At 39.2% G+C, this 17,386-nt stretch overlaps 2 protein-coding genes across 2 annotated transcripts in view; one reads left to right on the top strand and one right to left on the bottom strand.

Moving 5' to 3' along the window:
• mtss1 (MTSS I-BAR domain containing 1) overlaps positions 1-17,386 on the bottom strand; it is a 656,873-nt gene that overhangs the window by 18,490 nt on the left and 620,997 nt on the right. The gene's annotated exons all lie outside the window — the stretch shown is intronic.
• LOC311048424 (uncharacterized protein) overlaps positions 1-17,386 on the top strand; it is a 51,133-nt gene that overhangs the window by 15,972 nt on the left and 17,775 nt on the right. The window contains exons 7-14 of the mRNA XM_084061682.1: positions 6,695-6,772; positions 7,022-7,224; positions 7,716-7,924; positions 8,319-8,389; positions 8,562-8,688; positions 9,205-9,330; positions 10,322-10,382; positions 15,093-15,217. Coding sequence (XP_083917808.1) covers positions 6,695-6,772; positions 7,022-7,224; positions 7,716-7,924; positions 8,319-8,389; positions 8,562-8,688; positions 9,205-9,330; positions 10,322-10,382; positions 15,093-15,217 — 1,000 coding nt within the window. The remainder of the gene's footprint in view (positions 1-6,694; positions 6,773-7,021; positions 7,225-7,715; positions 7,925-8,318; positions 8,390-8,561; positions 8,689-9,204; positions 9,331-10,321; positions 10,383-15,092; positions 15,218-17,386) is intronic.

Here is a 17,386-nt window from a genome sequence, read left to right as displayed (position 1 = left end):
GCTCTACACTCCCTTTCATGAATCATTGAATAGAACATTTACGAACAGCTTTGTGAGCGAGGACCGTTTTCCTGGTCCTCACAATATATCTGTTTCTAAAGAATATTGGTAGAATTGGAATTACAATTAGGAAAAGACTCAGGTTAGGTTCAGGATTAGACATTTAGAGGTTAGGTTTAGGGGTTACGATTGGAGTTATGCTTGACTTACTGTATACTTAGTTAAGTGCTGGTGTCATGCACCGAAAATATCTGATCTAGAAGCTCACAGCTTGTGAGCTTGTAGGTCGGTTATTTTCTCCTTTAGGGTTGGGGTAAAAAAAAAGAACAAAAGAATGTAAAAATGACATTAATCCACCCGCCTTGCTGAAATGTTGATGCCCTCAAGTATAGTAATACAAAAGTGCGCACTTGTGGGTGTGTGTGTGTGTGTGTGTGTGTGTGTGTGCGCATGCGTGTGCGTGCCTGATATGAGACATGCCAGACATGTCTGGAATCCATCAAACTTTTGCCTAAGTTGTGTGTTGGCAGACAACTCTTCCATATTAACACTTTTATATGTGGTTCCTTCACACAGCATAGAGCACAACATGCGTCATACTTATCATACTGTAGTAGGCCTTCTTCTCTCAAGTTCTTTGGAATTAAATTAACGGTGCTGTAAGTCAGCGATTCTCAAACGTATATAATTTCAAGGACCCCCCTTTTACTATGCACTCATAGGCCACAGACCCCCATAATCCCAGAGTTACCAATCATTTAGCTGGGGACCCCCTAGAACCCCCTCAAGGACCCCTGCGGGTCCCCAGACCCCAGTTTGAGAACCACCGGGGTACAACAGCAGTGGCAACACTTACATGTGTGGGGAGGAATTAATTGGTATAATGACTAGAGAGGGAGAAAAAAAGGGGGTAAAAATACTCTTTTTCTATTTCTATGTTATTTATTTTAAGAAAGAAAGAAAGACAGAAAGACAGAAAGACAGAAAGAATAAGTAAGTAAGTAAGTAAGTAAGGTTAAGTCTGCCCCAGCACTTTTTGCCTCAATGATTGATGGCTGTTGATGTAAGCCCATGTACGGCCGGGTGGATTACACATGCACCTGCCAAGAACAGGTACCAACCCTATATTTACCATGCAAATACAACCTACCTCCATCACCTCTCCACTCGCACCACCCTCCCTGACACTGCTGGAAACTAAGTGCATTTACTCAAGTACTGTACTTAAGTACAATTTTGAGGAACTTTTACTCTACTTGAGCATGTCCATTTTTAATACTTTACACTTCTACTCCACTACATCTCACAGGCGAATATTGTACTTTTTACTTCACTAGTTACCTAGGTTACTACAGTTATTTGAAAACCTTAGTTTTCAGTTACTTTGTGGATTTAGATTATTATTACAAAACATCCATTAAACAATTAAGCCCTATTTTATACTTTTGAAAATAGCTGATCTACAAGCTCACAATGCATCACATCGCCATGCATTGTGAGTACTTCTTCCTCCCAGGGATGTAAGCTCCAGCCCTGCATCCAGCTGGTCACGTCCACACAGATTTGTTTGCATAGCAAGTGAAAGGATTACCTATTTACATACCTTTATTTATGTATTTATAGTATACCTCAATTTAAATAAAAGTTATGACACCTAACCCGTTGCTTAGAAAATCCTCGCTTACCAACGCAAGACAGCAGTGGTGGAAGTACCCAGATTTTCCTATATATATATACTGTATAGAATATAGAAATACTCTGTTAAGTAGAGTTAGGGTTAAGTCCAGTATTAAAGATTTTACTTGAGTCAAAGTACACATGTACTTAAATTATCAAAAGTAAAAGTACTCATCATGCAGAATTTCTAAATTTGTTCCCCCAAATTCTTAAAATGTTTTGAAAATAACAATCAACTAGCTCACAATGTGTCACAATGTGTCACACTGTAACGCGTTGTGAGCTTGTAGTTTGTTATATTGTTTATAGACAAGTTGAGTGTAATATAGGGCTTAAGTTTAATCAGGTTAATTTAGGTTTGGTAATAATAATCTAAATCTACAAGTAACTAGTAACTCATGTTTTCCAATAATTGTTGTAAAAACTACAATATCTCCTCTGACATAGTGGAGTAGAAGTACGACATATCGGAAAATGGAAATACTCATTTAAAGTAATAGTACCTGAAAAAGTACTGTACTCAAGTACGGTACTTGAGTAAATGTACTTAATTACTTTCCACACACACCTGGGCATGTCCATGGTAGCACGTGGGCCAGTGGTTTTGCATAGCAAGCGAAAGATAACTAGGAAAGTTATGACAATACTTAGACAGCTCAACATAGGACAATATGAATCAGCTGCCTCAGAATTATCCAAGAACAGCTCAGAGTGGATGGTTGGGTTCTAATCGTGGCTACCTTGCTCGAAGATGTAAGTAAATGCCGGGGGGGGGGGGGGGGGGGGGGGGGTACTCAGATCTTTTTTTATGTAGAAGTAGCAATACCACAATTTAGGTTACTGTTACAACTAAGGGTTGTAATTCAAACTTGGAATTGAGTGACAGTACAAAAGTAACGGTATAAAAATATACTTACAGTACTCATTATGCAGGAAGTTGCATTATAATTCTTTACTCCAAAATATCTTATATCTTATATCTTATATCTTCAAAATATCTTTTTTTCTCCCTAAAATAGCAGATCTACAGACTGCTATGCATAGCTACATGTGAGCTTGTTGATCGGCTATTTTTGAATATCCATAGGATAATATAGGGCTTTATTAAACGCATGTTTTATAATAATGATGCAAATCTGCAAAGTAACTACTAACTTAATTGGTTAATTTATGTTTTATCTACCAGTGAAAAGTACAATATTTGGCCCCGTAAGGTTCCATTTGTACACTCACAGAGTCAAATAAACATTGAGCTCAGAATATAGAGCTATTTAACACTTATTTTAACAGAAAATATCACTTACCCTACACTTTCAACACTCGTCTCATAGAAATGCATAGCGGCAAGGTGCTGGCAGCTAAAAAAAGAAAGAAAAAAATCTGTGGACACAGTCCCTAATGCTGCAATGGGCTGAGTGGACACAACTTCTATTTAAGTGAGGTTTTTCGCATCTCAAAGTTGCACTTCTCTGTCCAGATGGCATTATTGTGAAGTGACGGTTGAGGGACGGTTTAGACTTCGTAAACATGAAATTTCACGGGGCAGTAATGACAAAATACTTAAATATACAAAGAAATTACATAATTTCTTAACTTTACTTAAACAGATGTGGAAATAGCCCATTTACAAGCTTGCAACGCATTGAATCGCAATGCGCTGTAAGTTTGTAAATATTATATTTGAAAATGTATGATCATTTTTCAACATGGAAACGATTCTGATGATTATGCATGTCTGGTCTGGTCTGTGTCCATGTCTGTGTCCGTGTCCATATCTGTGTCTGTGTCTGTCCTTTGGTCTAGGGGAAATGAAGGATTATCACATACGGTTGGAAAGTGAAGTCTGGTTTTTATTGCCCATTTCTTTTCTCTTTGTGTTAGATTTGCATGATTTGACAATTAAATATTGTTAGACATGATTTCACACATCATTTTAAACATAATTTTAAACATAAAGTAGACAATAGTACAAACCTACCATTGCTTTTAAACCTCTCAACTGTCCTAATATGAAATAACAATGACATGAGAAATCTAATATAACTACTCTAGTTTAATCTGAATCAAAAGTTGGCATTTACAAAATGCTGGCGCCATAGTACTACCATCTTCACAACAGTGTTTGATCAAAGCTAAGGTGTCTCAAGCTTCCTTAGCAGTAGCAAGCCCAAACTGTCAGTCAGGCTGCTCTGACTACTATTTAGTGGGTTCAAACAATTCACAAGTTGGACCCAAACCACCACAAACTATATATACACACACGTATCTCCAGAAAGACTTGCAAACAAGCAAGCTTAACGAAGACGACCACAAATAGGGACAGCAAATTATGTAACCATAGACAAGAATATGGCAGGGGACAGCACTACTGCAAGTACTAACGAAGTTCGCAGGTGTTTGGCGCTTTTAAGTAGCCAACCCCAACCAATCACTGGAAGGGCTGATGATTGGCATTACATTACATTACAGTCATTTAGCAGATGCTTTTATCCAAAGCGACTTACAATAAGTGCATTCTACTTACTACTAATCACCAGAAGTCTTAAGTGCATTTCCTGCAAAAACAAGCAACCAAGAGTATACCTAGCGCTAAGGTAAAAGTGCAATATATCAGCTACCTACTTTCTTAAACAGATGAGCCAAAATAGCAAAATCAAATGAGCACGAGCTAAAACAAATAAGTGTATCAACTAAACAAGATCCAATAAAACAATACAAAAATAAAACAAGAGTTTGTACAACTAGTTAACAACAATTAGGCCAAGGGACATCCAGCACTCAGCAGATACTGTAGGCAGCACCTGGAAGTAACCACGCCCACTCACAGAACCACTCTGGGTACATACACACATGTCCGTTCACGACCGTTTCGCGTCCGTTTCATACCGTTTCCGTTCGCCGGAAGTCCCATCCACTCCCATGTAAAAAAAAAACGGGACGGTCCCGTTTTTTTTTAACATGGGAGTGGATGGGACTTCCGGCGAACGGAAACGGTCGCGGAACGGTCGCAAACGGACATGTGTGTATGTACCCACTGACACACAGGACTGCTACCACTCTCTGACACTCTTCCACAGTCACTACTGACACACGTAACAGTGTTCATGTTTTGTCCATGTCTGTGTCCATGACTGTGTCTGTGGTATATTCAGGACTACAAGTAGTTATTAAATATGAGAATATTACTACCAGGTTATTTTGCTATGGCACATTAGTGTAATAATAAGGAACTAGATTAAAGAAATTGATGACTCACTCAAAATCTACTGTGCCAGCCAAGTGGACAGAGGTTGCCTAACAAAGGACTAATCAGTCCTCACATTTACATAGAGATGTGTGATGAGTACATCACCTGATGAAGATTCAAAGGCTGACTGAAATACTTTGATAAAGAACATAGGGTAGTCATCAATGTAAATAGCACTAATCATGTGTTCCTCTTTTTTACTGATTCTCCAAGACAGGTCAAACAGCTGCTGGAAGCCAAAAAGCAAGCTTGTAAGAAACATAGATAAGATAATATAAAGTTGAGTTGCAGTATTTTTCCCTGACTGTGAAAAGCCAAAGGTCACCAGACTTAAGCAATGGCTAATGTAAATGTAACTTTTTCTAAGTAGACTCAGGATGAGAAATAGTAGACAATAGTCTTTATTTAAAGTTTCTTTTCATAGAACTATATTTTAGTACAGATAAAGTCACAGTGGACAATTGTTTATTTACACTTAAAGCTCCAAACATGAAACTGTATTTTAAATAGGACTATATGCGTGTAACTTTGGTTTGCAATGATTTAATGGAATACTTTTTGGTCTTATTTTAATGTGTGCAAAATATTGAATGTGGATAATTGAACGAAGATTTGTTTAACTAATGAAATTAAGTAACAAATGTATTGTTTATGATATATGCTTAAAAACTGAATACTGTTGTGCCCGCATACTAATTTGGTACACATCTCCCGGCAGCGGCTGCTGCAGGGAGTTAGAGCTTCTGCGATTGGATGATCGATCTGTCAATGAGAGGCGGGTGTTAAGACCCCGCCCCGGAGGCAGTAATGTGTATAGTATATAGGTACTGACATTAGACAGAAACAGTGCACAGTACTACATTGGCCTGGTACCTTGTTCATATTTTTGACGTCTCATTGGGGGTATGTTTAAATTGTACTTTTAATGTTAAGTTTTGTCCGTGTTTATGGCGGTGAGTTAAAAAAGAACCTCCTCTTAGCCATTTTGTTTCCGGCGGAAACGCATGTTGTCTCCGGGTGGTTTTAATGTTGCGAGCTGGGAGCCCTGAGGAAACGCTGTGTTTTTATACACACATAGGCGAGGCATACACTTTAAACACAAAAGCGTTGAAAGCGTGTGTTTCACCGTCTCCGGTTGAACGCTTTTGTTTAACCCCCTTTGTTTTGCTGAAAGCACATGATTGCATTTGCTGAGAGGAGGACACATTTGCGTTCACCCGGAATATTTGTTACTCTATGATGGTTCAAATCATGCAGTAATTAAATATACAAGTTAAACAGTATGATGTAACGTTTAGCTTGTTGTGGTTCACTTTTAAGACTCTTTATCGTCCCTGGACAGCACGAAATAGCATTCAGCGGACTGAATAGAGACGTTCTCTTTCAGTCAGTGATGGTATAGGTCTTGTAAAATAGATTCTCGTTATCAATATTTGACCTGGCCTAGTCACTTATATACGAGCGCCCCAGATGTTCTGGTTCGGTAAAAATATCTATTAGATGAGTTGTGTAGTACACAACAACCTATTCAGTGAATAGGAATAGCTGGAAAGGTTTTCCGGCTGGAGAGCACTTAGTAGGACCCGGGAGAAGTTTACTGAAGTATTTGTTTTGTGTGTTCAAATGTGTTGTTTCCAAGCGGGGCTGTAGCCTTTCTTTATAGTGTTTGTGACCTAATGTGGGTCTCTGATACTTTTCAAACGGGCTTAGACACCACATGTCCATACCTGTGTCCATGTCTGTGTCCATGACTGTGTCCATGTCTTGCAGGTCATCCAGGAACAGTCCAGCTGTCAGCAGGTGGAACAGTTTCAACTCTGGTTTCTCCAGCCACTCTACACCTCTCAGGTTAAGATATCTCCTACTTACAGGACCACTTCGCCAATGTTTTACCCATCTTTATATAATTGACACAGGAGACAGACATGGTGCATAGTATAATGAGCATCAGTGAGGACCGGTGTTTACGTGTGTGTGTGTGTGTGTGTGTGTGTGTGTGTGTGTGTGTGTGTGTGTGTGTGTGTGTGTGTGTGTACGTGCGTGCGTGCGTGCGTGCGTGCGTGCGTGCGTGCGCGTACTCTCTATGATGTTCCACAGTGTAATGGAGGTTCTGAACCTATGGAATGATGACCCAGAAGAGGTTCTGTTAGATCTGGGTTTTGGTTGTGATGAGCCAGACATCTCTAAGCGCATCCCGGCACGCTTCATCAACTTCCAGTCCAAGGCCAGAGGAATCAACATCCATGTGTTCCTGGAGGCACAGAAGAACCGGCTGGACCTGGAAAACCCTGATGTTGGCAGTGAGTAATCCCATTACTAGTAACTGTAATAGTAACTATATACTATACTTTATATACCTGGAAATCCCTGATGTCAGCAGTGAGTAACTGTCATTGTTACTACAGTGGATTGTCGTTGGAAACCTCATATTTCCAAAACCGTAACTTTTCAGGTTATGTAAAAAAAAAAAATAGAACCTGTGTTCTAATGCAGATCTACAAGCTCGTAAAAAGGTTGTTATTTTGAGAGCAAAATGCCCCACAATATGAATACATTGTGATATGTTTCATTCTGATGGTAACTGTTGTATAATCAGTTATGCTTGCGGAACGCGGATGCGGCTCGTTCCTGACTGCATCACTGTCGTGACAGTAATAATGGTAAAGCACACCCTCTAGTGTAATATTGCTTAATTGTGTGGATGGGAAGCACACACAATGACCTATTAACACATTAAACGAACACAATCAAACATATGAAAATAAGTGAATAACAAGCAATGTTCCATCAGATCGTTTTAGGCAGTTGGAGGTACTCCAGCAGGTGACCACAGCGTTCTCCTCGCTGGTGGGAGGAGCTACACCCCCCTCCTCCCCACCTGGAGCTCTGTCTCATGCGGATCAGAGCGCAGAGGCCCGCGAGAGGCGTCGCCGCATGGGGGCGCTGTTGCGCCGGGCCTCCAAAAAGTCCCTAGGCCAGCTGCAGAACGCACAGGCAACGACGGTACATTTTCTTTTTAATGTCAATGCATTGCTGTATAGAAATTTAGAACATTTCACACAAATGAATGAATGAATGAATAAGTAATGTTAAAAACATTTTCAAAAATAGTATTTGAAATGGGGCAAATGTATAATGGTGGTGGTAAATAAATAATATATGTATTATACCTAAGTTATTATACCTTTAATATACCTAAGTTTGGGTCCCAAGAGTCCCTTCTTTGAAATGTAGCGAGTGAAAGTCATGTGCTTGGAAAACAAACAAACAAACAAACAAACAAACAAACAAAGAAACAAAGAAACAAACAAACAAACAAGAGACACACATCAAACTCCAAAAATGTATACCTAACAAGTAAATGTACTCAGTTACTGTCCACCTCTGTCCACAGGACCCCACGCCAGACCAGGGAGCCTCCACCAACCCCAGCCTCACAACACAGACTTCTGCTACCAGCCAGTGGTGGGTGAATTACTTCATTGTTTTACTTAAAAGACCACTTCACCCATTTTCAATCTGAAAAGTGTCAAGAAATGGAAATACTTAAGAAAAGTGAAAGTACCTTGTACGTTGTATTTAATTACAGTACTTGAGTAAGTGTACTTAGTTCCTTTGCACCCCTGCCACCATGCAGTATCGGTGACAAGAGGTCGCAACTGAAGCGGACACGATCCAGTCTCCAGGAGAACGCTGGTTTGATGCCGCTAGCCGAGGAGCAATGCACCGATGGTCCAGATGATTCCACCCGGGTGTGTTCCGAGGTTATTATTGTTTTTCTTCTTTTTGTTCACAATTTCAGTTTAGTTTTGATTTGCTTTTAAAGTGGGGTTTCTCTAGTTTTTATTTGGTGAAAAGGCTTAGTTTTAGCTTAGTTTTATTTTATTTTATTTTATTATTATTGTAATATGAATTAGTCTGGTGAGATTAAAAAAGTTCAGAAAAATTGTGATAATAGCTGAAAAAGTGAAAATAGCTTGTAGAATCTTTTAAATATTTTTGAAAATGTTTGAACATATTATAGGCTCTTGTATGAAATATTGACAAAGACTAAAACTACAGACATTATCGCTATGATTTGTGTTAGTTAGATAGTTTGGTGAACACACAATACAGTTTCAGTTAGTTTGCTTTTTGTAAAGCCTTGTTTTTATTTTCAGTTAACTTAAGTGTTTTTGTTGCTGTTTTTTATTTGTTTATTTATTTTTCAATCCTAGTTTTAGTTATTTGGTCAGTTGTATTTATCTATGATAACCCTGATGTGTTCTGTTGTCTCCCAGGACGGGGCGCCCCCTAGGCTGGAGCCACTGAAAGAGGGTCTACATCTTCCTCCTGTTCCACCCAGTGCTGTCTTACCCAGGAAGAGAAGCCAGGGACAGGCCAGAGAATCCTTTGAAATGGAAGAGGTATATGAACCACCGTGAGAATATGATCAATTCCTCAGTAACCGGAACAGTGGGCGTCTAAACATTGTGTGCACCTCAATGTTAAATTGGCTACCCCCCCCCCCCCCCCCCAATGTAATATACTTTAATAATATGACATGCTTGAACATATGGCATTTAAGGCCTAATATCCTACTGTAATTCTAGTAACCTCTGTTTGTCCGTGTGTTTGTAGTGGTGTCACTACCCGGTTCTCCTCACTGGCTGGAGCAATTGCTCTGATTTTGCACACAGCCATTGACCATTACCATCTGAACTTAACTGTGCAGCCCGTTTTTCAATTTCATCAAATCTCAGCTTCTTATTAGCGTTTATGTGTCAAACAATGTCGCCTCCCGGGTTGCCAGATCATGTGCGCATATCCCCCCACGGATGCGTCGACCGGGTATGGTCTAGTTTGTATAATTGCTACAAAACCTGTAAAGACAGTCATTTTGGGCATACACAAGAAAAGTCTGATAATGATGTACTGTGCATGTTCAAGTCATGTTTAAGTTACATTATTTCACACCATTTTACAAATTCAATTTATTTGTTGTAAATAAAATAAAAAACATAAAAAAAGAACTCTTCCTGTATCAAACTCCTCTCAACACATCACATTGCGAAGCATTGTGAGCTTGTGGACATATATTATTTTAGTAAAGCCCGAGATGCCCGGCTTTTTAGGCGTGATGCTATCCCGACGTTGGAGTGGAATTTGAGAACATTTAACTTATAAGCAAACAAATGAGTCAAAATAAACACAAATACCTTAAGTATTTAATCACCTAAGCCCTATTCACAAATGTTCCTAAAAATAGCCAAACTAGAAGCTCACAAATCATCACAATGCGTCACAGCATGATGCATTGTGAGCTTGTAGATGGTGAACTTGTACAGTACTTCGGTTTGTGAAATGGCACACAATCAAGTATAATCACACTTTTATGGTTTGTGTTGTTTGTTGCAGATTCTCAGCTTTGATGAAGGCAGCATCAGTAGCAGCTACACTGGAGGAGCTGAGACCACAGGTAGGGCATGAAGTATGAACAGTACTGGACAGTAACTAAGTACTGTACTTCAACTACTATTAGATCATTTCTGTCTACTCACTCTGTTCTGAAACTTGCCTACCAATGACATCATCGGTAGGCAGTTTTGGTCATTTCAAATAAAATGTAACCCTTTTTTTTTTAAAGCAAGTACTCCAGTACTTTAACTCAAGTACAAATTTGAGTGAGCAACGTTCACTTGTAGTTGAGTAATATTTGACCGGGGGTATCTATACTTTGACTGAAGTACTGGGGTTGAGAACTTTGTCCACCACTGAACATATTTGTTTTTTTAGGGGATGTACAACTGTAACGGCCGACACTCAACAAGTTGAGTATCGGCAAATAAGATGCCTTTCAACAAACAAGGGCACTTCAACGTGTCGCAACACAACGCGTTGTGAGCTTGTATATCGGATATTTTTGGTGACAAGGTTTTGTGGTGAAGGAGAAAATTAGGGGGGCAATTATAGATTCCTGGGTCAACTAATTATATATGGTTTAAGTGTTTAAGAGGGCCCAGTTGGACTCTCTCCTATTTGGATAGCAAAGTGCTTTTCCTTATCAGTCAGTCCCTCTCTCTGTCTCTCTCCCTTATGCTGTAGTGTGTGCTTCTCAACAGCTGTTTTAAGTCTTGTTCGCGTATCGGATAGGAAACGGTAGCTAGCCGAGGAGGGGGCGCTTCAATTTTTGCTTTCTTGTCTTGTCGTTTGCCGGTGTAGGTTTCAAAGTGAAACGCAGACACACGCAGAGAGCGTGCCTGAGTGGATGTCTGACTCATGAGTGGAGGCTTGAAGCGGTAGTTTGTTTAAACACTACCCTGGCTTCTATATACAACATAGGATTCCCCCTCTCTCTCTCTCTCTCTCTCTCTCTCTCTCTCTCTCTGCTAAATGCTTACAAAACCTTGAGAATTGTGCATTTACTGTCAGAAATTGTTATACACGTAGGAAAGGTTAACTTGGGATAAACTTTAGAGATAAATGGCAGCAATATTTCAATGTGTTGCATGGTTAAAACCTTTGGGACAAATAGCAGCTCAAATGTATTTAAAACAAATGCATCCTCTCTCTCTCTCTCTCTCTCTCTCTCTCTCTCTCTCTCTCTCTCTCTCTCTCTCTCTCTGTCTCTCTCTCTCTGTCTGTCTCTCTGTCTGTCTCAATCTCTCTCTCCTTCTCTTTCTGAACCACTACATGCCTCTCCCCCGCCCCGTGGTCATTTCCTCTCATCCGTGTTTCCGGTCGCCCCTCGCTTTCTTTTTCATCCTTTTATAATGACGGGGATAAAATCAGTCTCTTTCTCCGTCAGTGCGTTGGCTGTATATAAACAGCAGTCAAGTTGATTTGCTCCACTTGGAGGGAGCAGAGATGTTTCTGGGCCATTGGAAGGTTATTCATTGTAGCTGAGCCTTTTTAATTCTACGTTTCTCAAGCAGTGGTGGACAAAGTAGTCAACCCCAGTACTTGAGTCAAAGTACAGATACTCCTGGTCAAATATTACTCTTTAAGTGGAAGTTCCTCAGTCAAGTGTGTACGCGTGAGTTTAACTATACTGGAGTACATGCTTTTAGTAATACTTAATTATTCAAAATACTTAAAAAGTTTTGTAAGAAAAGTACAAAAGAAAATCAATAATAGTGAAAATAGCAGACCTACAATCTCAGGCTTGTAGACGTGTGCAACTCAAGAAAAACCCTAATCTTAACCCATGTCCCCACCCAACACAACAGTGGTCCCCGGCCCCCAGGCTGATTCTTAGTCAGGATGGTACTCCCTGGCTCACAAAGACACATACTTCCCACAGATTACAGGCACCCAAAGTCAGTTTGAAAACATGACCAATGACAAAAAACTCCCATACCTACTGGGAGAAATACAACAATGTGCAAATACAACCACCTTAAGGACTACTAATCATCATGTGTTTCCTGCACTACCTGTACCGACTCCGAGTAGACCTCTGACATAGACCTAATGCACGTGCACGGAGCCGCTACCTTAACACATTTGAAATCTGAGGATCTTTGTATACTATTTGAAATAGATTCGGGGAAAATGCAGCTAATTGTCCCAAAAGTGGCTGTAAAATCCTGAGGGATTGCTGCTATTTGTTTCAAAAAGCTTTACACAGTACCAAGCTACCCTTGCCAACATGTATAACTTTCTAACAGCTAATTAAAATGAATGGTTTGGTAAGCCAGTTTTTCCAAGTTGCAATATGACATACTGTACATGTAGCTCTGTTTACACAATGCTGTTCCCCCTCTAACTGTACATACTTTCTTCACCTTTTTCGTAAATGTTTTTATTGTGATTCTACCCTTTTCAGCTTTTATAAACCAAGGCAGTCCTTGAAAGATGTTAAAAAAGATCAAAATGAAATAACAATGAAACTAACACCGGTCAATTCCAAACTAAAAATAAAACTGCTAAACTAGCTGTAATCAAACATCAGACTAAAATGTATGTGCAATTGTGCATGTGTTCACGTGCGTGCAGGTGACATTAAAATAGCATTCCGTCTGTTAAAAATATCCCCACTACAGCCTTGGGAAGAAGTACTCAGATGTTTAACTAGCATCAGTGTTCTGGGACGAACGTTCACCGATACTATCTGATCTACAAGTTAACTTTAGTTACAACTTGTAGTTATAAGTAAATTGTAACTAAACTTCAAATATTTGCAGTGTAGTATACATTGCAATAATTGCCTTTGTGATGAAGCGGAGTAACATTTATGTAAATACCCAAATGAAGTAAACCTAAAAATACCTAAAACCTAAAAATACCTAAAAATGTTACTTCATTGTGCAGAACTTGAGTAAATGTACTTATGTTACTTTCCAGTGTTCCACAAAGTTCCATTAGCTGCAGTGCAGTGTTGTGCGGTTCAGGAATGCAAAGACACACATTATCAGCCTCAGGTGATTTTCATAATGAGTTGCTGCTGGCTGTGTGCAAATAGAACGCGTCACAACGCAGCTTTCCTGTCACTCATGCAAAGGTGTAGAACAGGGGTGGGCAACTTTGATGATGGAGGGGGCCACTACATTTCCATACTTAGGCTACTCCAGGGCGCAACATGGCGTATCTGCACTCTCACCTGTAGTATATACTGTAAACCCCATCACTCAAATAACTCATAATAGTCACAAATGTAATAATAAAGGGACATTAACAATTATTATTCTGTATAATCTTTTTTTATTTCATTTCAAATGCATTTTGTCATACTTATATTAACTTAATGCAAATACATTGGACATACAAATACAATTTAATACAATGTACTAATTAAAACAGGTAATTTAAACTCGTATTTAAATTACTCGGACCACACATTTTAACCTTCTAGATTTTTGATTGATTTATTGAATACTTTATTGATAGATATTTTTTCCAGGCCAGATTCATCTCTTTAAGCATGTTCCCTCTTGCAAAATGATGACATAAAGTGTATTGTATAAATTATAACTTATTATACTTATAGATTGCTCTTGATATCAATTAATAAGTAATGTAATATTATTACCTTTTAAAGGGGTAATAAGTGCTAGTATCTTCCTAAGTAACTTGGTCAACACTGGGACACTTCATAAACCAAGGCAATTCAAAGTGCTTTACACAAGTCATAAAAAATGTGTTATACTCATAAATTACTCTTGATATCAAGTAATAAGTAATGTAATATTATTACCTTTTAAAGGAGTAATAAGTACTAGCAAACTTATTACTCTTCCTGAGTAACTTGGTGAACACTGGGACACTTCATAAACCAAGGCAATTCAAAGCGCTTTACATAAGTCATAAAAAAGGTGTTTAAAAACAACAGGATATTCAAATAGAGAAATAAAACATCAGATAAGATATGCATAATGCCTAGAAAGGAAGCAGGTTTAAGCTGAGGTGTTTAAATAAAAGGCATCGCGTTCAAAGTGCAAGGACACTTTGGGAGAGGTTTAGGTTGTGTACCTTGTCATGAGATCTTCCTTGCCTTAAATTCTACAGGGAAGTTAACATTTTCCTTCGAAACTAATCCCACAGCTGTTTGTGTGGTGTTATATAGTGTCCGAATTAGCTTTGTTTGCGTTTGTTTATGTGCTAAAAGAATGAGTTTGGAAGCCAGTGAGACACTATTTTTGAATATATATATTTCTAATCAACTGCGCAAAGGACATAATATAATAATATCGCTAATGGGCTACTTACATCATTACAAGGTAAGTACACAACCTAAACCTCTACCAAAGTGTCCTTGTACAAGGGGCCATGGTGGAAAAAAAGTGTCCTTGTATTTCAGCAACTAAATATGAATGAGGCTTTTAACCTGCTGCAGATAAAGTCAAGGATACGTTTGTTTGGAAGTGAATCCTTTAATTCCTGTGATATGTTTAAGGTGACTGCTCAAAGATCAATTGTTGACATGACTCTTTGCTTTGAAAAGAGTATCCTAATGCAGTTGAACACACATTTATCTGATTTGTATTGCATGTTAGCAATGAATGTTTTTTTTCTTCCGTTTTCTGAATGGAAAGCATTATAAAATAGTTTATATAACGCTGCCTTCTTCTCTGAATACTGATTCTGTTCTCACAAACTAGTGACCTGATTCTCTCTCTCTCTCTCTCTCTCTCTCTCTCTCTCTCTCTCTCTCTCTCTCTCTCTCTCTCTCTCTCTCTCTCTCTCTCAGTGAGGGGGGGTGTACTCAGAACTAATAGTTGTCAGTCAGACAGCAGTGGCTTCATGGAGGAGCCATTCATTCCCTATCTGTCCCAGCAGGGGGCGCTCACACCACCAGGACCCCAACTCATCAAGGTCAGTCTGCACCACACCCACATAAACACCTGTTCTCCACTGCAGTCAAATCATTATTATTATTTTAATCAGTGGTTCTCAAACTTTTTTCATGTTAAGGACCTCTAAATGAATGTGTTTGGCAAGTAAGCAGATCTACAAGCTCACAATGTGTCACAACACAATATAATAGTGGTTAAACTGATCTTGATGCTATAACTAATTTAGTTGGGAACCCCCTGGAACCTCCTCAAGGACCCCACTTTGAGAACCACATATTTTAATCATACACATAATATACATATACTGGATCATACGTACATCAACGCCACCACCATAATGGCAGGGACAACTCCACTGCAAGAAATATGCTTGAGATGTATAGTAGTCATGTTTTTTCTGTTTTAGAATACTGTTACTATCTACAAAATATAAGGTGTTTTCTTAGGAAAATCTACGGTTTTCTCTTTTTCCCTATTTTTTTTTACAGAGTATCCTATATCATAACTACATAACATAAATGAGGCGCAGTTTACAGAGCTAGTTCAGGCCAGGCAACTCAAGGGATTGTGCCAACCGATCAGGTGACTAGTCACATGCACTCTTCTCCTGGTCGGTGGGTTATAAGTACTGCTCTGCCTACCTGTTCATTCCGGCTGCGCTGTCTGCTGCGCTGACGTGCCGACGCTGCTGCTGCTGCGCTGCTGCTGCTGCGCTGCTGCTGAGATCCTGCTGTATCTGCTGCTTCCGCTTGCCTGCGTATGCTGCTAACCATGAATAGTCTCATCCCACCGCCTTCCCAATTCAAAGTGTTTCATAGGTTACACTTCTCTAAGAGCAGACTTGCTGAGATTTACCTTAATATTGACCCGACTTGCTCCAGGTGGCATCAAGCTCCAGCCACTCTCTACCATATGTTCTGGTCATGCCCATCATTATCACAATTTTGGCTTTCTGTTTTTGAGACGTTTTCTTTTATCTGTGACAAAGAGATCTGCCCTAACCCCTTGGTTGTGGTCTTTGGGGTGGTCCCTAGTGAAGTGACTGTTTCTGGCGCCCAGTCTGATGCTGTGGCCTTCTCCTCTTTATTGGCTCGACGCTTTATCTTGTTCAATTGGAAATCAGCCAGTCCTCCATCGCATCGACGCTGGGTCGGAGATGTGATGGCTCATCTAAAACTTGAGAAGATGAAATATTCTACCAGGGGCTCTGTTGAGAAATTTCACAGGGTTTGGCAGCCATTTCTGGATTATTTTGATCAAAACTTCCCGGCTGGGGACACTTAGGTATGGGACGGTGAACTAACAATTTGACAATTCTTGTATGGCAAGTGACAATCTGTATGAGAACGACATGTTTTTTTTTTGTTTTTTTTTTGATTTTTGTATTACTGTCTATTTACTTAAAGGGTCTACACCATGAATTTTAACTTTTTCTTCATTTTTGTGTGTTTTTGGTCTCCCCCACCTCTCTTCTGTTCCAACAAATACCCGACTTCGAGCATGCAGGCTTTCATAGGCTATCTGTGGTTTTTATGTAAATTGGTCTGAAAACAGTCCGTCAGATTTGTTCCCCCACCCTACGTCACGTCTGGGAACAATTCCTCCCGTTTTTCAGTTCTAACCAACAAAAAAAAAATCCCCCCAAAACATTTTTTTTTTTTTTTTCATTTTTCATTTTTTTTTATTTTTTTCTTATTTTTTTTTTTTACTTTTTCCACACAGAACCAGGACATAACATGCATACAAACTGGCTCAATAGCGCCCCGTGCCAAACAGGACAATGTGGTATTGCAGGTGAAAGTGCTTTATAAGCCAGAGAGAAGTTAGTTGGAATGAGTATATCTGAGGCTTGATTTAGGCTCAAACCTTTTGAAAAACGTTTGAGGGACATAAACAATATGATATCAAATATTATTATTATTTTTTAAATTCATGGTGTAGCTCCTTTAAGGTATCGTTAATGTACGGTTAATGTATGGTTATGTTCCTTACTGTAATGTATGTATATATGTATGTATTGTTGGTGTTGAAAAATCAATAAAAACAATTTAATAATAATAATAATCCCACCGCCTCCCCGGCATCCACCTGTAGGCTCTGTTTCTAGATCCCCGTGTGGGCCTTTATTCATTCCCTGTAAATGCTATTTGGCATGTAGCATTTATTAAAAATGTTATTCTTACAGGGA

The sequence above is a fragment of the Gymnoscopelus microlampas genome (genome assembly GCF_963454915.1).
Source record: "Gymnoscopelus microlampas genome assembly, chromosome: 7".
Classification (NCBI taxonomy): domain Eukaryota; kingdom Metazoa; phylum Chordata; class Actinopteri; order Myctophiformes; family Myctophidae; genus Gymnoscopelus; species Gymnoscopelus microlampas.
Note: the sequence above shows the minus strand (reverse complement) of the source record. Positions and strands in the feature narration are given on the sequence as shown.